General features: G+C 51.0%; 2 protein-coding genes across 2 annotated transcripts; one reads left to right on the plus strand and one right to left on the minus strand.

Moving 5' to 3' along the window:
* Positions 1-8,334: 8,334 nt before the first annotated feature.
* On the plus strand, positions 8,335-9,028 carry TMEM125 (transmembrane protein 125). Its single transcript, XM_030455477.1, has one exon. It carries the CDS (start codon positions 8,366-8,368, stop codon positions 9,026-9,028), a length of 663 nt encoding a protein of 220 aa, XP_030311337.1. The 5' UTR covers positions 8,335-8,365.
* A 3,678-nt stretch (positions 9,029-12,706) lies between these two features.
* On the minus strand, positions 12,707-17,892 carry C8H1orf210 (chromosome 8 C1orf210 homolog). The gene is made up of 5 exons (XM_008490807.2): positions 17,883-17,892; positions 17,280-17,383; positions 15,700-16,207; positions 14,908-15,054; positions 12,707-14,458 (listed from the first exon to the last, which is right to left on the minus strand). The coding sequence occupies exons 2-5, from the start codon at positions 17,367-17,369 to the stop codon at positions 14,127-14,129; spliced, it is 1,077 nt and encodes a 358-aa protein (XP_008489029.2). The 5' UTR covers positions 17,370-17,383; positions 17,883-17,892; the 3' UTR covers positions 12,707-14,126.
* Between the last annotated feature and the right edge of the window lie 2,352 nt (positions 17,893-20,244).

A 20,244-nucleotide genomic window follows, 5' to 3' on the forward strand; every position in this document is an offset into this window, starting at 1 on the left:
CTGTTATTCCAAGCAGGTATCCAGTTACACACTGAAAATCAATTGCCCGGTGAGGGCAAGCTTTAATGATCACACACACCTCAGCTGGGCCCTTGCTCAGGCTTCTGTCTCCTATCTAGAGATGTGTTATCTGTGAAAATCACTTCTGCAGGACAAAAAGGCAGTGCACTTTCAGGCTCCAAAATATGGAGTAAAATCCAAAACTAACCTCACAGCTTTCCTGTAACTGATAGATTAATCTTTGCTTGTCTTCTTTCTAACATCTGCAACCCCTTTATGTAGTGAAATGAGGCAATCAGGTGTTGCTAATTACGAGGTGGGAGGCGTGAGCTTGTGTTTAGCCCACCTGAGCCCGATTAGGGCTGACCCCAGCTGCCCATAGCAGCATTGGACGACCAATAAAGCCCTAATTGGGCACAGGTGGGCTTAACACAAGCTCACGCCTCCCACCTCGTAATTAGCAACACCTGATTGCCTCATTTCACTACACCTTTAGTTTAGTTTTTTTAGTGAAATTCTCCTTAAATGTCACTTTGTAACGTACTCATGTATAGAAAAAGGCAGGGAGTAATTCCTTTAATAATGAGGGTGAAAGAAGTTAATTTTTCATCCTTTGTTGTCAGTACTTGACACACTGTCTCACTGAGGAATACTTCACATCTAACAAAAGTTAAACTACTGACTGAGCATGGAACTATATGGTATTGTAACAGCCAGTAAGTTACTGTTTCCATTTCTTATCCTGAATTGTAGAGAAAGGATGAGCACTTTCCACATACTAATACTAATATTATACAGAAGATGGTGATGCCAAGGCTGGATAACATGTAAGCTGTATCACCATTAGGAATGCCAAGCTAACAAGCTAACACCAGGGCAAAGCAGATGGGTCCTTGAGCTCCTATGGCCTGGGAAAGCTCAGCTGAGTGCTTGTGAATTAAGATTCTTTACAGTTACTTTCTTCATTTTGCAGCTTTAACCTGTATGAAGCAGAGGTTTCACAGGAACAAATGCAAGAAGTTATGATGGAATTGGTCTGTTAATGTGCTAGCTTAACACCCTTTCTTCTTCACACCCCATATAATCATCTTGATACTTCCTGTACAGAAAGAAGATGTAATTAGAGTAATTAGTAAATATTTTAGAAACTAGTTCCCTCTTAAATTTTCAGAACACACCCATTTTAATTTGCTAGACTCCTGTGTGGTATAATTTTCTCTGTCAGAAGAAATTGAGTGTTAGAAGCCACTGCTTTAATAGCTGTGGTTTAGAGAAATGGACTTAATCTTTCTGAAAAAGAAGCACCATAAAAGGAAGAAGCATATATAGGTGAAGAATTATTTCTAAGCAGTGATTGATACACTTTTAAGATTTTAAAGACAATACAAGGCCCATGGGATGAAGCTTAGGTAGACAGCTGGCAAATAGATTCAAGAGGATTTTGAACTTTATCTTAGTGGCTAAGAGGCAGCTAAAACGTTGTTTGTAAACAGTGAACACTGAAAGTCAGGCACAGCAGAGTGTTACAAGTGAGGTTTATCAGAGACCTGCTGGAAGAAAAATAGATGTACAGGCCCCTTCTGTACTGGGAAAACTAGACCAAGGTCAATCTCCCACACATGTGCTGAAGAAATGTTTTCAGAATGAAGTTGTATCTGGATTATGGTTTTGTATGCTAATGGTCTTCTGAGTTTTCTCAGGGTGCAAGGACATTTTCTACTTTCATCCCTTCCTGGTCTGTGTTCTCTGTTTCTCCTTTTGATACCTCTCAAAGGAGCTGGGAAGTATATACATGCACAAATAAAGCTACAGCCCACATTTAAATGGAACATACGGCTATCTTTGAAGCTGAATAAGGTTTCCCCTTGGATGATGTATTTGTTAACTGGCCCAACTAAAGGACAAGGTTTTTCTAGGTAGAAGCAAGCTCATTGTTCAAGGCTGTTATTATAGGGTATATCTACCACATATCACTTGTTGTTTTAGGTTTAGGACAACAACCACTGGACAGATGATATTTCACAAGTTTGGAAAGATCTGTCAGATTTTACACAGATGAATTCCTGAATCTGTCATTGTTATAATTCCCAAAGCTTCCTGTCTCATAGCCTGCTAAAAACACTAGCATAAGGTTCAATAACCAAGCCTCCTTTCCATTAGTTAGGCAAGAGCTGTTGTTGAGCCCCATTCTGTTCATTCCACATCCCCTAGGAGATTTTCCTGCTGCTCAGATTCACAATAGTGATCCCTTTGCTGTCATTAAGTCCATCCACAAAGAAAGCAGCAAGCACTCTGGCAGGGAGTCCCATTCCCCTGCTGACTTCAATTTTTTTGCTACTTCCCTTTCCTTTCTTCTCTCAAATGAGTCCTCTTTCTGTAACTCCTCTCAAAATGGTCACCTTTTTTTTTTTTTTTTTTTTTCTTCTCCATTACCAGGAAGTCAGCTTCTCTGCAGTATGGTAAGGTCTGCAAATACTGCTGTATCCCTGGGAGCGAGGAACTGCCCCTGGCTGGTAATGGGGGAGATGGCACCATAATGACTAAAGTTCCTGCCTGGACTCATGCCATACAAAGATCCAGTCCTGATGGGACCAGGATCATGGGATAGCCTATACAGTAGCACAGGAGTAATTTTATTTCATGCCGAAGATTTGCTGAATAGGTCAAATCTTCCCTGGTGCTGCCAACATGGCTGCAGGCTTCCTCTCACCTGCTGCCCGGGAGCTGCTCCCTGGCTCCAGCACCCCCTTCACCTCCCGATGGGAGGAAATGAGCCACCTTCCAGGATCGGTGTGCGGCCAGATCCTGCCCGGGGAGGGACGGAGGGAGGGAGGAAGGGAGGAGTAGCGCCTGCTCACCGGCGCAGCCCTGGATCTTCTCCAGGCCATCAGCAGGTTTACTGAGCCGCCACCCTGCTGGGGAATGCACCTGCCCGGGCGAGAGCCGGCCCGCACCGCACCGGGAAGGGGAGCCGGCAGGAGCGCTGCTCCCTGGCAGGAGGTTGCCGGAGGAAGGGAAGAGATTTTCCCAGTGAGATCCCTTGTTAGCTCAATCCCGTGGGAAGGAAAGCCAGGATAGACCATTGCTGCCAGCCAGGAGCAGGGCACAGCGCTGGGCTGTGGCGTGTGGGCAGCGCCTGCTGCAGGTGAGTGAGCCCTCCCCAGGACCCGAGCGTGTGCGGGAAGGGCCGGGTGCTCCATCAGGAGCTGCTGGCAGGTTCGGGGGAGGCTTCGGATCTACTTTGTTAAGTGATTCCTCCTCTTGCCTCCACAGCATTTCTCCCTTGTGCCATCATGCTTCCTCTTGGTTCGTAAGGCCTGGGAGCTTCTTGCCTCCTTGGGACTCCCAGGCCTTCCTCAGCAGTGGTGCATCAGGACAGGCTCCATGGAGTCAGGATGATGGATGCCTGTTGAGCATTCAGAGAGGAAGGGTAACCATGAAACTTTATAACTGAGCATGCCAAGGCTATCTAGATTTCTGTAAAAAGCAGCTGCATGCTGATCCTGTTACAACAAACCCTTACCCCCCAGATTCTCTAGGCTTGCTGAAAGGAAGGGATGGTCCACCATCACCCAGGGCTTCCTCAAAACTTCCTTAATGATGTCTGGTGGCAGGAGCACTGGTGGGACAGATGCTTACTTCTGGGAAAGCATAATCCCTCTGGCAGGGTAGAGAGGGTTGGCTTTCCCCACAGATATATGTTTGCCTGGATTTTGAGCAGCCCCAGAAGAGCAGTGGGAATTGGTGATGTAGGAGCCAAAGGACTGTGGATCTCTTGCTAAGATTTTGGGTGAGACAGACAGATGCCACATAAAACCCCCACTACTCCAATTCCCTCTATCCTCACTCCAGAGAGGGAACCTTCCCACACATCCCAGGGCAGCAGCATCCCTGCTTGCAGGGGTACAGTTGGGTCTTCAGCACCATGACAGTCAGAGCTTCTGATTTGTGTATTGGCAGTAATTCAGGTGTAAAATAAGATATATGAGCTTCATTCTCTTTGCACCTTCTAGGGAGTTAATGGATAGGATAGGATTGGATTGGATTGGATTGGACTATTGCAGTTGAAAAGGAACTACAACCATTCAGGACTGGCCAAGTTAACACCAGAAGGGTATTTTCCAGCATTGGGAGATTGAAAAAATACACAAAACTGTGGGAAAATATGTATGTCTATTATTTATTAGAGGTTTCTGGGAGGCACCGAGTGGTAGCAGGTCCATTCCAAACAGACTATGGCCAGTTCTAGCCAAGAAGCAAATAAGCTGTGACAGACTGGAAAAGCAGTGGAAGGAGATGGCATTTATCTGTTTGAGATTGTGAGGCTCTGTTTGCTCTCATCTGGATTTCTCATGAAAATCATTTATGTAGTTATTTTACAGCAAATTTTGCTAGGCTCTCCCAGTATCCATGATGCTTACAAAGTTCACATAGCTGTATAAAACCTTTCCAGGGCTGTAAGTGCTGCAGGAGCCTGACCCACTCCAAAGGCTTCCCCTCATGAACACTGTGGGTAAGCAATGTCAGGTGGTCTACCCTGGGCTGGGGGAGAAGAGGGAAGTGAGGAGTATTTCTCAGCTGAGCTGTACATGACTTTGAACTGAAACTGTTAATTAACATACAGTCTGTGGCCTGTCAGCTATCAGTCAGGCACTTAAAGTACATGAGTAAACAAATGTATATACCTTTCCCAGGCAGCCAGCAAGCATCTCCCACACCTGCAGTCAGGAGTGGCCAGACATCAGTTGATGATGACCCTTGATTCTCAGTTAAACATTGACAGTATAGGGGGAAAAAAACACAATGAAAAGGAAAAACACGAGCATTTTTGTTTTCCTGCATTCCCAGAGCTTTCCTATCCTTCCTCCCCAGCTGCCAGCCAGCAATGGGGAAGGACAGCATGTCATTTTTTTTCCTGAAATGTGACCTGCAGTCAGAAAGCATTGTGTGGCTGGGCTGGTCTTCTCTTTTTTCTCTTGCATAGAGTGATAGGAGTACTGAAGGTGTTGGGTTCAGTAGTAAGTAAATGGTAGAGATTAATGACCTGTGATATTATCAGACTGGTTAATCTGGTGGGCCAGGGGACTTAAGCTCCCACAGCGTCTGTGTTACAGCCTATCCGAGGCTAGGTAGCCCAAAGAAGAGCTACAGAAGGGTAACTGCTGTGGAAAGGCTGTCCTCCTCCCTTGGAGAGAAGGATCCCTCAGAGAGAAAGATGTGTCTCCACATTCCTTCCTTTCCCTCGATCTGATCTGGGCAAACTGTTGTGCTGAATAAAGCCAAGAAACCCATAAATCATAGTTGTGAGATTAGTTTCACCTCTTCTCCAAGGAGTGGCAGCCCAGAACAGGGCTGCTTTGGTTTAACATATGAAGACCGTCAGGTTTTTCGCAAGGGCAATGCACTCATGCTGAGGAATGGGAAATTGTAGTTAGCTTTAAGGAAAATTTATCCATGGTGAGGATGGTTAAACACTAGAATGATTCTAGGGGGGCTGTGTATCCTCCACCAAACCTCAGACTCTAGAGAAACCCAAGTAAGTGTAGATGCTAATTTTATCTTTATCTCTCACCTTTTCCTGAGCAAATAAAATAAAATTGTTAAATATTTTAAAGTAACATGAGAATACAGTGCTGTAGCTTGATTTTTTCACTGCATTTTCCCTCACTGTGGTTTGTGCAGTTGTGGTATTTTGCTTACTCTTTGACTCACAGCTTGTGTGTGCAGCTTCAGTCAAGCAGCAGAAGACCGCAGACTCTGCACTTCTCCAAGCTTTATGCTTTCTTCTTCCAAAAACTTGATCTAATCTACTAACCTGCTATCTACTAGACTCACTTGTTTGCTGATAAGGAGGAGGTAAGGCTCCTCTGTGCTTGGGGAAGGAAAGAAACCAATAGAATTTTAGAATTATAGAAAGTTAGGGGTTGAAAAGGAACTCAAAAGATCACCTAGTCCAATCCCCAGGGAAGCAGTGCTTAGCACCAAGATGTTTTCCATAAGCTGGGGAAATGTCTCCAGGCTCAACATCTTCTCACTCCTCCACTTTGAAAGTGCCTCATGACATCCTCACCTTCTCAAGGACCTGTGTCCTAGGCTCATGTGGACAGTGCAAAGTATCTGCTGTCTCATGCAAAATCTAAATGGGTCCCAGCAGGCACAAATCAGCTTACCAACCACAGTTTTTTTTTTTCCTTCCTAACTGATGCCTTCTGATTGTTCTAGCTCTAGCTAAGAGCTGCAGCTCTCTCACGGGCTTCCAGGCAACCATACCCTCTGGAGCTTGGATTTCTGTGTCCCAGCCTACTCCTGGCCCAAGCATGAGCAGCCATGCAGGGGGATGGCACATTGTGAAGTGCACAGCACAATGGGTCCCTGGGTCTCGTGGTGGTTAGAGACTTCCTGGACACGTGCTGCCAGCTGGCAGTGAGCCCCGAGCCAAGTCCAGAGTGACCTCATGCTCCATCACAGCCGGGGAGTGACTCAGGAGGAGCCTGGCCTGACACTGTCAGGCAGTGTCTGGTTCAGGCACCTCCACTCTATTGTCCTCCTCCCCCCACCCCACGCTGGCTTGTTCCCCATGGAGGGGATTTTGATGTGTTTGCTGGAAACAAAACCAGTGCCATAAGGGGATGCAGTCTCTGGAGATAGTCTAAGGATGTAGAGAGCTGTGGGAGGGAAAAACCTTGGTGTGTATGCAGAGCTGCTATGCATGGAGGTCACAAATCATCCCTACGAGTCCATGATGAACCCAGAGTCTCAGCGCTGAGCAGAGGAGGGCACAGAGGCAGATGGGCTCCTGGAGAGCCATTTCTAGCAGACAGGGTGCTGTGTGACTGTTCCTTCATCCAGGAGAAGTGACACAGCCCTGACACAGGTGACCTGCATCAGTTCCTGTCCCCACCACGGGCTTCTGTGGGACTCTGAGTGGTTTGTCCATGATGGCCATGGGTGTGTCATCCCGTTTGGGAGGTGCTGGGGAAGCAGTTTGGGGATCTCGAGTCCATCCCATGTCTCAAGGGCTCAATGATACCTGAAATGCTCCTGCACAATCCCCAGCACATCTCCTTGCTTTGGGTGCCCTCTGATGCTCAGGGATCAGCTGGAGTACTCACATGGTGGAGCATGACTTCATGTGAGAGAAATGCAAGTGGTTTCCTCTCTTGGTGTAAAATTGTACCCAGATAAGTGTTAAGAAGGGCTAGGATGCTGTGGGGATGGTGAGCCTGTGAAGCCAGGTTGCAGGGTAATGAAAGGTGCTGTGTTGAGGGGAGCCCAGCTAAACACAGCAGCATGGAGCCTGGCTCTACCCTGCAGCCACTGATGCCCTTCCCCTGCTTCCCTCTGGTAATGCAGTGCTTCAGGGACCAGGAGGAGTAGAGAAGAAAGCAAAATTGCAGGGTACTGGGTCCCAGCTGTGTGATGGGCTCTTTTCAGGGAAGTGCTGAGACCACTGGAGATGTAACCATTGCATTTCTGTAGGCAACTTGGGAGGGAAGACTGACAGTGGTGCAGCAATAGGGACATTGCTGAGGATATGCAGCAAGTGCAGGTCTTACTCTTCCAACAACTGGGCTGGAAGGGTTAAGCCCTGGTCCTGACCCCCACCTCCTCCAGTCCTGCTGGCCAGCAGAGCCAGTTGGTGACAAGAGGCTGATGCTGATGAGGGAACATGTGAAGCTGAAGCTGTGAATGAGGCTTTATCCCAGGAGGGACCTGCCTCTGCTCTGTCCCTGCCCGGCTGCCAGCACCAGCTGCAGGCAGAGTCCTGCAGGCAGCAATGTGCCAGTAGCCTCAGAGCAGGGCACACGGGGCTGGGGAGGCTGGGGGCTCACCCTTGGGGCAGGCTGATGTCCTTCTGCAGCTCTTGGAGGTCTCCTGGGAAGATGTATGTGGCTGATCCGTGCTCCAGTGCATGGGGCTTTTGTGAGGGAGGCAGGGGAAGGTCTGCAGGCCAGCCTGGAGCAACCAAGGCCAAGGGTTTGGCAGGGGATTGTTTGGTGTAGGGGAGCAGGATCTCTGTTTAATGATGTTTTCTCTTCTTGACTCTTTCAGATTGAAAACACAGGAAAGAAAGGATGTAGCCCTGGTTGTTACCTTACAGTGCTGCACTGGGGATGCTCCACCATGTCCTGCAGCCCTGACAGGTGGGTGGGCTCACCCCCAATGCATGGACCATAGCTCTTCATCTGGCACTGCTGCAGAAGTGAGCTCCAGCAGGCTCCAAAGAATGGGACAGAGGCATTCCTGCTTGAGAAATGCAGCTGCCTTCACAACTGCTGCTGTCTTGACCCTCCACTTTGCTGTAAGGGTGTAGATTCATCTGTACAACCATCCCACTCTGTCCCCCCCCATACAGCCACTCACCATGCCAGAGCTGGCAGAAATGAGCAGTCCCCGCACCCCTGCAGATGCAGACCACATCCAGAGGAACATCTTGGAGGAACATGTGGAGCTTTGGTGGTTTCAGGACCCAAAGAAGTCCATCCTGTGCTACGGGATGGCTGTGGTGCTAATCCTAGCTTGTGGGATCGGGGGCATCATCCTGCTGTATAGCACGAGCAGCCGGTCTGGGGAGTGGCGGCTGGCTGTGGGCACCACGCTCTGCCTCCTGGCTCTGCTTGTGCTGCTGAAGCAGCTGCTGAGCTCTGCAATCCAGGACATGAACTGCATCCGCAGCCGGGACCAGATTGAGCTCCTGAAGAGCGGGGGCTTCTCGGATTGCCTGGTGCTGCTGCTCAGTGCCCTGGTGCTGCTGGTCTGTGGAGTCGTGCTCACCATCCTCTCCACCACCACCATGCAGCTGAGCCCCGCACGGCCGCTGGCCAGCATGTTCACTAGCGGGGTTGTCCTCCTGACTGCTGGCAGTGCCATCCTCCTCTGCCTGCTGCTCTACCTTCTCTGCACCTCCTGTCACCAGGCTTCTCCTCGGACCCTGGAGGCCGGTGAGATCCGTGTCTTCACCATCTCCGGCCGCCTCACTGCAAACAGGAGGCTTCCTCCCACCTCCAGCATGGCCAACCTGATCTGACCCAGGACCCCTTGCATGAACCTCACTGGACATGACCCGTTTGCAGGGCTTATGTCAGCCTTTCCCCAAGGAAGGATGAGCATTGTGGTGTGCCCTTTGCTTCTTTTGGAGATGACTGGCACGTGCTTTGCCCCGGACTGACGGCACGGCAGGGACTTGGGGTATCTGGGTGGGCTCTTTGACCTGGTTCATTTGGAGTGTGCTGGCTTGGATGGTGTTTTTCTCCACTAAGCCTCCTATGACAGAGGCTGCCTACCCAGCTGTGACCCCGTCACAAAATACAGGTGAGCCCATCCCATACCTCTGGGGACCCCAGTGCTTGCTTTAATTCCTGCATTTCCCAGGACTGTGTTGTGTGCTCTCCTGGCACGAGAGGCTGCAGTTGTGGGTGGTGCAAAACCACCCTGTGCTCTGTGGAGAGACACCAGCTTGGACCCACGTCTCAGCTGGCACCAGCACTTCATGCCTCTGAACCCATGAAGATGTGTACACCCTGAGCATGCTGCAATGCTCTGTGCTGTGCATCCCCTCCCTCTCGGCCTGCAGGGCTCCTGAGCAAAAGTAAAGCCTGTAACAGCTGATGAATGGCAGGGAATATTCTGTGTGTCAGCAGGCATGCAGCACAAGTTAAGGACACTCAGAGGGAGGTACAGCTGCAAGGGCTTCTCCCAAGAAAGCACCTGTGTGTCTGTGGGAGGGTGGGATTTGCACAGGATTCTGTGTGCTAGAGCTGTGCGTGATTGGACCTTACATTAAATGCCCTTTGTATTTGCAATGCCAGGTTCTTTTCCAATATCACATTTCTGCAGGCCAACATCTTTGTAGTTTATAAAAAAGGTGAATAGAGTGTTGGCTTCAAGGTTCTGATAGGTTTTCAGTGCTGGACTGTGTGTCAGGGCTCTGTTATCACAGCTGTGTGCTTCAGCCATGTGAGCCACAAACAGCAGGGTGCAGTCACTGAGTGATGGTGATGGGATGCCCAAATCCCAGAGCTGGGGCCACTGCCTGTCAAGGGCACTGTGAGGGGCAATTGCTGTCACCCTTCAACAGAAAATTCCCAAGCAGAGGCACCTCTGCTCCCACAGGAGCACTGCAGTTCACACTGGTCTCTGCCTGTTTCCCTGCTGTTCCTGCCTCCCACATGCTGCCGCTGCAGCAGGGCAGAAAAGTTCTGCTACTGCTTGAGCCCTACCTGGAGCTGTTTTGTTGTTTTATCTCAACAGGTTTTATCTCTCTCACTGAGGTGCCTCTCTCAGAGGCAGACTAACAACTCACCCCCAGGAGTTTTTCCTGTGACTTGAAGCTAATTTACCTGTCAAAATTCCCATTTGCTTTGTAGACCTGCGGACCATTTAACTGTGCTTTCCATGAACATAGATCCTAACCTCTTAGGAAAGCTGCTCCTGGGCAGCTTCCTCTTCATCTCTTTGTCTGCTCCCATTTCCCCCCACCTGAGCTGCTCTGCCTCAGACATTATTTTTGTTCATTTGCTGAGTTCCCTCTGTAACTGAACAAACCCAAGCTATTATTGATTGGTGCCTGGTAGCAAATCTATTTGGAAGAGAACAGTAGCTCAGTCCCTGAGTAATGAATCACCTGGAGGCGATGTCAGAGATCAGCATCAGTGAACCTCACCACGTATGTGATGCACAGTGAGGGCTTCATCCCTTCGCTGCTCCAGGCCACACCATTCTGATGCACTCCTATTGCATGAGGGCACTTCTGTATTCATCTATTCTTGCGTTGCTCCTGCTGACTTTCCTTCCCCTTGAAGCCTTGGATTACTTCCCCATGGCAGAATGTCCTTTTGGCTTTTTTTTTCTGGATCTCTGCTATTTCTGCATGTTCCTCTGACACTTTCACATCATCTATAGATTTTATTAAACTGTTGTTTCCTCGTCTCTCTGCATCACTTCCCTTAATCTGCCCAAGAATTCAGATGATGTTACTAAGCTAAGATCCTTCTGTGCTATATTCCCTGCAAAGCAAAGAGCTGTCCTTCCCCTTCAGGCTGTTTGACCTCAGGTCCAGAAGGAACCCCTGTGCTTACATGGGGAGAAACAGGCCAGAGATGGACAGTTTTGCACATGACCATTGCTGCTGCTCTGCACCACCTCTGTGTGCATCAGTGCTTTAGTGGTTATTCCCGGATCCCCCAACCCGCAGGTGTGAACAGGCCACAGCTGCCTGCACACCAGCTGTTTTGCACATCTGGGCATTTCTTTGAAGATGCATCACTGTGAATCCTCCTCTCCATAGCCCCTTCAAAATGTGCCCCCAGTGCCCATGAATAGTGCCTTAAAGGATGCTTGGGGGCCGTGTCAGCAAGCTGAGGAAGTATCAGCTGTGAACCGGCTGTCCTTGTAGGTGGCAGTGTGGGTGTCTGGCTGCCCAGTGCCCAGTCCCAGGCTCACCCCCTGCAGCAGCAGTGCTGGTTTGCTCCTTTCTCGGTTCCCGTGTTGTGTGTGGAAATATGTAATAAAATGATACAGAAGCTGACTGTGTTGAAGACTGATGCTTGAGTGCTGGCTCCTCTGTGCAGCAGGCAGTGGCAGAGCTGTGCAGAGCTGGCCTCTGCTTGTGCTGAGCTCAGGGCAGAAATCATGACAGCCCAAGGTCCCTCCTGTGTCTGGTTTTGGCTCATCAGCTAGCGTGGCAATGCCACCACAGCCCCCCATCTGCAGTTACTTATTTCCTGATAGGTAACTCCCACCTCCAGGTGTGTGTGCATCTCCTTCTGCTTGAGGACCTAGAGCTGATCCCCCTTACTACGGCTCTGTGAACCCAAAATCTTGCCATGCCCTTGAAAGATGCTCTAGAGGATGCACAAAAAGCCTCCCGAGTTATGTCAGTGCCAGATGGTTTGTTTACAGAGAAGCTGTTTCACCCTGCGGTAGAGCCTGGAACCAGTCTGCCTGCATACCTCCTACTGTTGCCATCTGCCAGCAGCAACCTCTGCCCTTGAGGCAGCTTCCTGGTGGGACCCTGTCTTGAGAAAGCTCCTCCTTTTCTGCTCTGACCCCCTTGTATTCCCAGCTCTGAGTACCAGATGCATTTCCCCCCTCTCTCCTGGGGGCAGCTGCCAGGCTCCTGCCCACTTGTACTGGAGCTGCCTGGAGAAGGGGAACAGGGGCTGCCACAGGACTGAGGCTCCCTGCATACCTGAAAACCAGCCTCCCAACAGTCAAAGTAGACAAGAAACCCACCCCTAGGTACTGAGGGATGAGACTGAGTGAGATTCTGGATAAATAATTCTAACTGAAATACAATTAAGCAGTTGTATTTTAAAATCTCTTTTAAGACATCACTGAGACCAAAAGTAAAATACTGCATCTCACAAGAGTTCATAAGATTGAAAAGCATACTGAAAGCCCAGAAAATACCTTTCAAAACTAACTGAAAAGCATTTTCCCAACCTTCAGATTTAAGTCTTCTAGATGACCTGGAATATATTAGAAATTTCAAAAAAATTACAGCATAGATTGCATTTTCACAGGAAGCTGTTAAGATGAGCCCCGGAGGCAAAACATGAGATAGTGACTGCAAAATTAAAGTTTAGTTTAGAAATCTAGGCACTTGGGAGCAAAAACTGGCAGATCACTAAAACAAGCCAGCAGGTTTCACTCTGGCTTCAAAGAGCAAATTCCCTCTCTGGAAGGTGCTTTAACTCACTGGCCTGTATCATCCAGTCAGTGCCTAACCCATTTGTCCCCCTGTGGATTACATTCTCTGAGGTGTATTATTTACCTCTGTAAATAATAGAGCACCTACTGTGCTCTATAAATATCTCAATAAGTAAAGAAATAAAAGGGCGTTTTACAGTGAAACAGAGGTTTGAGGATGGGGAAATGGGGAAATTAGCCATGTGGCAGAACTGCAAGAAATGATGTGGTGGTGCTTCATGCTCTAGAGTGTGATGGAGACGTTCCTGGGCTATCAGGGGCAGTAGTGACCAGGCTGTGCCCTAGGAGATCCTCCCAAGTGAATGGTACCAACCTTGTGAATCACTTACTAAGAGTGAACGCTGCTGCTGTTCCCTGCTTTTAACTCCTGCGTGACCCACGCAGGCATGACCTGTTACAGCAGAAACAACATGGAGTTACTCATGTCTCATGAGCTGTTTATCGTACCACAAAGATGACAGGAATGCAAAAATTATAACATTGGTATAACACCAGGCTTAGAGATATAGACAGGACTCTGTAATGGCTGACAGGGGACAGGGCTGTCTCGCCCCAGTGCACGTGCCTGCCTGACGCCACAGCTGGTGCTGCCAACAAGTTTGCTCAGCTCTGCAGAGCTGTTCTGGGAAATGTGTCTTTCTACCATATCTTGCTGGAGAGGGAAGAGAGAAAATTGGGAAGGATCACAGCTGGAAGCAATGTTGGAGAGATGTTCACAGAAACCCTGTGATGATGCACCAGGGCTGCCTGCAGCAGATCAGGTAACAGATTTGTTTGCACAGCAGCAGTTGTGCCACAGATCTGTTCCCTCACCATCACAGTTGAGAAGGAATGTATTTATGGCCCTAGAAAACACATACAACAAAAGCCACACCCCAGCTGTGGGGCTGGAGATCTGCTTCCGGCTCTGCTGCTGGGAGAGCCCCAACACACCATCACAGGTAGAGCTAGGGTTAAATCATGCTTTAATCCCATCCTGGAGTGACAACACATCGAGGGACACAGCAGAGGTGGGTCTGGCTCCAGAGGGAAGCAGGACCAGTAGCTGAGACCCCACAGGGAGAACCAGGGCAGGTTCATCTTCCCACCCAACCAGGCTGCCCAGGCATAACAGGCACCATCTCCTTCAGACTCAGCATCTGAGCCAAGCTGGGAGAGCAGCAGTCAGTCCAGTGCCCTGTGCCAATGCAGCCCCACTGACATCATGCCGGGGCACTGTCAGGATGGCTGCCTACAGTCTCCATCACCATTCCCAGCTCACTTCCTCTCCTCCTGCTCTCCACCCCTTTTCTCCTGCTCCAGCCACATGGGTCCAAAAGGGCACGTCCCACCGAGGGCAGGTGGGAAAGGGCAGGAAGGGGACAAAGGTGGCAGGAACAGCAAGAGGCCACAGTGGTGGTGGCTGGACTGCAGGCTCAGATGGAGAGATGCAACTCCCGCTCCTCTTCCTCTGACAGCTGCTCACTTGGCTGGATGTAGTTGTCCTCAATGAAGCCATCATCATCCTCAGCTTGCAGATCAGCGGCACCAGGCATGGGGTGGCTCTCACCACTGTCATCCTCCATGGGGCAGCCTCCAATCGAGCTGGTTTCAGGCAGCTGCCGGTGGCGGTAGCTGGCAAAGTGCTTGTGGAAGAGCTTGCACTTGGCAGCCAGTGTGATCAGGATGGAGATGCCAATTGCTGACACCAGGAATCCCACCAGGTAAGTCCAGCTCCTTCCCCCCTTCCCAGAGGGTAGCGTGGTGTCTGCAGTGAAGGAAAGGCACATCAGGGCATGGTGGGTCAGCCTGTGGAATACCTTGTACTCCTCAGCATCTAGTCCCATGCGTGCCTGTGGCACGTAGCCAACACTACATTGCTCTCATGAGGAGCAACATAAATGCACTTCGCTGAGGGGCAGTAGCTACCAAGGGTGAGTGGGGAAAACTGCCCAACAGCTGTCTGATACTGCTGCCTATCACTGTGGACTCCGTGTTCTGCATGGCCCTGTGGCATATGCTAACTTTTCTGTTGCAAAGTCAGCAAACACCTCCAGGTGGTGACCACTCACCCACTTCACCAGCATTAGTCAGGCAGCCTGAGCCCCTGGGACTGCAAGGCAAAGGAGAGGGTCTCCACCTGCAGTCCCCTCTGGGGTGATGGAAGGCAGGAGGGAACCAGACCTTATGGACACACCCCCATAGCACACAACTTACTGTTGCTTTGGGTCACTGTGATTTGCTGCACTGTGCTTGCCTCCCGAGGAAACCGCTGCTTTGTCTGGCAGCCCAGGTCCTGGGAATCCAGAGCTGCAACCTCCCAGCCCCGCAGCCCTGGGGGTGATGCACAGGTCACCTGCACAGCTGGGAGACACAAGGGCTAAATAGTGAGACTGGGGGTCTTCACCCATTCTCCCCATTTTAAAGAAGGTGCTCCCTGCTTGCTCCTGGGTTGGTGGGATGCATTTCACGGTGCTCCTGGCTCTGCCCTCCAGCATCGCCAGCCCTCAGCATATTTAAAAGCACAAGCAAATAAAAAATTCTGACTAATAAACTATGCAAGTGTGTGACCTTATTACAAGTCTCCTTTTAACTGGATAATGACAATTTCATGGACACTAACAGAAAACCCACTGCCACAGGGTGGCTCTCACCTGGGAGAGCTTAGAAAGCTGCAGCCTGATTCTGCTCCACAGGAGGAGCTGCCAAGTGCTCAGCAGCTCCTAAAAGTATGGTCACTGCATGTAGATACATAAAGGTGGATTTACGTATTTCCCAGAAGAGTGGGTAAATCATCCTATCTGCTGTTCCTAGAAATCTTTTATATCATGTAACTTCAAGAAGGAAATTACACGGTTTCGTTGTATCACTCAACAGGGTGGGAGAGGTCCATGGAGAGCCATCTCAAGGCCTGCCCAAATGTTGGAGCAAAGGGATTGAGTGGGACCCCTGCACCCAGGGTTCCTCCTGCTCCAGACATGCCACCTGCCCCCCACCCCACCTACTCACCTTGCCTGCGTTGCAGCCACTGCTGCAGAGGCTGCATGGCACAGTCACAGACCCAGGGGTTCCCTTCCAGCTGGACCTGCGGGACTGCCTCCATCAGCTGCAGGTTCAAAGTGTTCACAGAGACCAGTTCATTGTGCTGCAGGTCCAGGTGGAAAAGAGCCTTCAACGGTAGGAAGAAAGGAACCTTAAGCTCCTGCAGATTGTTATTTCTTAGGAGCAGTGTGTGCAAGTTTCCCAAGCCCTTGAAAGCATCCACGTGGAGGTAGGCGATACTGCAGCTGCTCAGGTCCAGCAGACGCAGTGCCTCAAGGTTGGAGAAGACTGCTGGGCCCAGTGCCAGCAGGGCATTGCTGGAGAGGTTGAGGGAGTGCAGGGAAGAGAAATGCATCAATAGAGTCCCATGATGGGGCACAACCAAGGAGTTGAAGGAGAGGTCCAGACTAGTAATGTTTCTTGGCAGGGAGCTTGGAGCATGCAGGAGGTTCTTCCTGTTGCAGTTGGCCCATCCCTGGGGAAGGAGATGCTGTCTGAGATGTGCTTTCTGAGCAAGAGAGGATCTCTAGAGCAAGACTCCCCAAAAGTTCAACTGTCTTAGTCAATTAGCCTTGCAGACTTTAAAAAAACAAAGCCACAAACAGCTGTAAAAAAACACATGAGCTGCCAGTTTGATGTGGGCCGGGACAAATGGGAAAAGATGGAGCAGGGCAGCCCAGGACTGAGAGCAGCCAACTGGAAAAGGGGAGAGCTCAGACAGACAGGGTGGGTACTGTGGGACCATGGCTGGGCAGCGATGGGCTCCTGCTTGATGCAGTGTTTGGGCCCTGCAGGCAGATATGCCATGCTATAAGTTTGCTGGGGGCTGCAGTCCCTGGTTTTGAGGTCTGGCTGCTTTCCAGCTAGCTGCACTTTCTGTTTCTTTGCCTCTGGGGTGATCACCTCTCCTTTTGTCCTGTTCCTCCACCCTTCCAGGGCCTGTTCCTCCTATCAGGCCCTGCTGTCTCTGGCTTGATAGAGAAACAGCTGTGCCCTTATAAATCTGGGCTGCAGAGGACAGGGTTATATTGTAGCACTGCACAGGCCTCATAGAGAGCTGGCCTTGGGGAAGCTGCAGAAAACAGCACAAATGTTTTCAGAGTGTATCTGAGACCTTAGTGGGCAGCCTTGTGCTGTGCCGTCCGCCCATGACAGCCACTTTTCCCACCTCCTTCCAGCTCCTGCCCCTCACAGTCAAGCTGATGGCTGCAACACTGTCCCCATGGGATGGAAGAATTGTATTCCCTGCTCCTTGCCATGTGCTCGGGGATCCCTACAGTCAGCCTGACCTGGCTCAGTCACTGCACCACTGCATGGGAGAAGGAGCTGGGGGATGTGCCTCGCTACTGCTCACCATGCAGCACCCCTTATGTGCATCCACATTATGGCCGCAGCCCAGAGACCCCCCACAGAGCCAGAAACACCACAGCTCCTCATGTCTCAACTTGTGCAGAGAAGGCGCTGTCCCGCACATGGTGCCACCACTCCCGCCGTGCTGGCAGGACACCGGGGCCACTGCCCACACCAGAGCCCCCTCGCCCCCCTACCTGGTGGAGGTCGAGGCTGCAGGGGTGTCCCATCAACACGGACCAGGCGCACAGGAGGCTGCAGACCCCGAGAAGGCGGGCAGGAGCCATTTGGCTCCAGGAAACTGACAGCCAGAAAAACAAACCTCAGGGAAAGCTCGGAAGCCGGTGGAGCCGGCCGTGCAAGGCGAGGTGTGGCCGCGGCCGCACGGCCCTGGGTCCCTGCCGAGCCCCGCGCCCCCCGCAGACCCCAGCCCCCAGAGAGCGGCCCGGCTGCCTCCCTGCCCCGTTCCCTCTCTGCCTGCCTGCCTCCCGCCCCCTGCGGGAGGGTGAAAGGTGGCAGCACCGGTTACACATTAACCACCACGCCCTGCCACCACCCCCCGACCCAGCTGCCACCCGTGGCTAGGGGCCGGGGGACCACCAGCATCGGCCTGGTGAACAGTGGGGTGCCGTGGGGCTCCCTCAGTGGGAACGGAGCACCGGGAGTTTCTGGGGCTCAGAGGAGGAGGAAGAGGAGGAGGGGGCATTTCCGTGTCACCCTCCCCGGCAGGGTCGTTCTGGGGCAGAGCGGGATGACCCCAGTCCCGGTGCTGTGCCACCCCTGCGCCCCGCTGCACACACCCGGGGCAGGGGCAGGCAGCAAGCCACGGCTGAGGAAGTTGGAGCTGAGGCAGCAGGGAGGTATTCTGCAAGAAAGTAAAAGTCCCACTGGGGTTCAAGAGGAAAAGTGTTTAAAACATGCAGCAAACAGGCAGGTTCCTGGGCTCAGCAGTGGCTTAGCAGAGTTGGCTTTCCAGCATCGGAGAGTCTCTAATAAAAATGTGACTTCCCTGAGCAGCACCCAGGGCTACGAAAGGTCCCACAGGACTGGGGTGACCCAATGCTTCCAGCACTCCCTACTCAGACCTAGCAGTCATCAGTCATGCTCCCTGCCAGCTCTGCCATGGATTCAGTGAAAATCTAGAATATTATGTCCAAACAGCATCTTGCAGGTGTTTGCTGGCACATGGTATGTGGGATGTGCTCCCATGCCCATGGGTGCTAGAAGGAGGCGAACACGTGAGGGGTCTCAAGGTCACTGTCTGGGCAGAGAAGGTGCTGGCAGTGCCCACTACCAGCTTTGTTTCTGCAGCTGGAGGGAACCCCAAGCTCTCTTCCCCGCTCCCCATTCCCTTCTCTCTGCTCTCCCTCCCCATTCCTTCCCCCACTCTGCAGCAGAAGCTGCTTGCCAATAAAGGCACTGAGACTCTGCAGTTTCCAACCCTGTAGGGGCAGGGCAGCCCCACTTCCAACAGCTGCCAAGGGACTCTTCAGTGGCCATGTGTCCCACCCTTTCCTCAGGGAACAGCCTTCCCAGCAGCCTGTCCTTCATCCTGTGAGCGTGGTGGATACAAACAGCCAGGCAGCTGCCTGCTCTCCAGTTGCGCTGCCCATGCAACTGGGCATGCTGGGGATGCTCAGCCACCTCCTTCAAGGCTGCTCTTACACCTGGCGGCAGCAGCAGCCCTTAACCTAGCAGGGCCTCCCCCGTGGGTACATAAAACAAAACAAATGGCCAGAAAATCAGGGCTAGAAGATGTTGCTGAGGCAGCCCATCCCATCAGTAGATTCACAGGGCGTTTGCATTTCCTAGGAGGAAACATATCGGTGTGTTATTGTTTCTGGCATGTGGTGCTGTGCATTAGAATGTGTAAACGATAACAAAAAGGGGTATTTTTGTAACTCTATTTTTTTTCAGTCTGTTGTGATTCAGCAAAAAAGTTGAGGTCTGTGAATTCAGCAGAAATTCAGGTGCTTTCAGCGCATTGTGGGTTGGGCCGATTCCATATTATAGGAAAGCAAGTGTAGTGAACTGCTTTGGCTGTCCTTAAGTACACCTAACCCTATAGTTCCTTCTCGGGAGATACGAAAGGTTAAACTGGAGTTGTAGGGTCCTGGTTGTGTCTCCCCACAAAACCTTCCAGAGAGATTTCCTACCTTACCTCCAACCCAAGGGATCTGCACTGACAGACATCTCTTATCCAGGTGTTCCTAGAAAAAATGCAAGGGGACAATCAGCTTGGGTCAGATCCCTTGGTGGATCCCTGACATCTCCTGGACAACACTTGGAGTGGAGAGCTGACCCAAATGCCTTCCATTCCCCAGAAGAACAAAACAATGCACTGATTCCCCTTGGGAAGGGAGAAAAGCTATGCTGTGCTCCCTGGAGGAGCACTCTCCAGGGCCTGAAGTTGCAAAGCCTTCCCATAAAGTATGTTTGTTCTGTGTACATTATCCTGATCAAACAGGTGCTTGTGTCAGAAGACATTTCACAGAGTGCACTATAACTCCCAGCTCTACATGCTGCTGGGGAAGCACAGAACAAGTTCTTTCCACAGGCAGAGCACATGTCAGCACACAGTGGCACAATGACAATTACTGTTCTGAAAGTGCCTGGCCTCTACAGCCAGTGAACTAGGTGAAGAAGCCATTGATGTATCTATTTGTGTGTCTGTCCCTTTCCTGCAGCTGTACTGAGTACATAGATGAGTCCCTGACCCAACAGATTTTCAAATGAGCTTGGAAGTTAACCAGGCCAATGGGGATGTGGGGTTCCCCAGGAGTGCACCATTGGCAGGAGGGACCAGCCTCAGCTTCCCACCATCTGCACGTCCCACTACAGTGAGACTACAGTGTCCTACAGGACAGCCTCATGCTCTGCAGTTACAGTATGGTTGTGCCTCAAGTGCCCTGGGGTTCTCCCAAAGCCAAAGCATCTCATCTATGCACAGCCCATAGCAAATCACTGTGCTTACTTCCAGACAAATGAGAGCAGCTGCATCATCTAGTGTCCATCTTTGGCAGCACCTCTCCATCCCTCTTGTTGCAAGGTGGCTGGGTGGCTGAGCTGAGGGAGCCCCTGCCCATTGCCATCCCTCCTTCAGCATGCCACGGGTACCACACGGCCCCAGAGTGCACTGTAAATAGTCGGAAGCGATGAATG

Source organism: Calypte anna, chromosome 8, assembly GCF_003957555.1.
Source record: "Calypte anna isolate BGI_N300 chromosome 8, bCalAnn1_v1.p, whole genome shotgun sequence".
Classification (NCBI taxonomy): domain Eukaryota; kingdom Metazoa; phylum Chordata; class Aves; order Apodiformes; family Trochilidae; genus Calypte; species Calypte anna.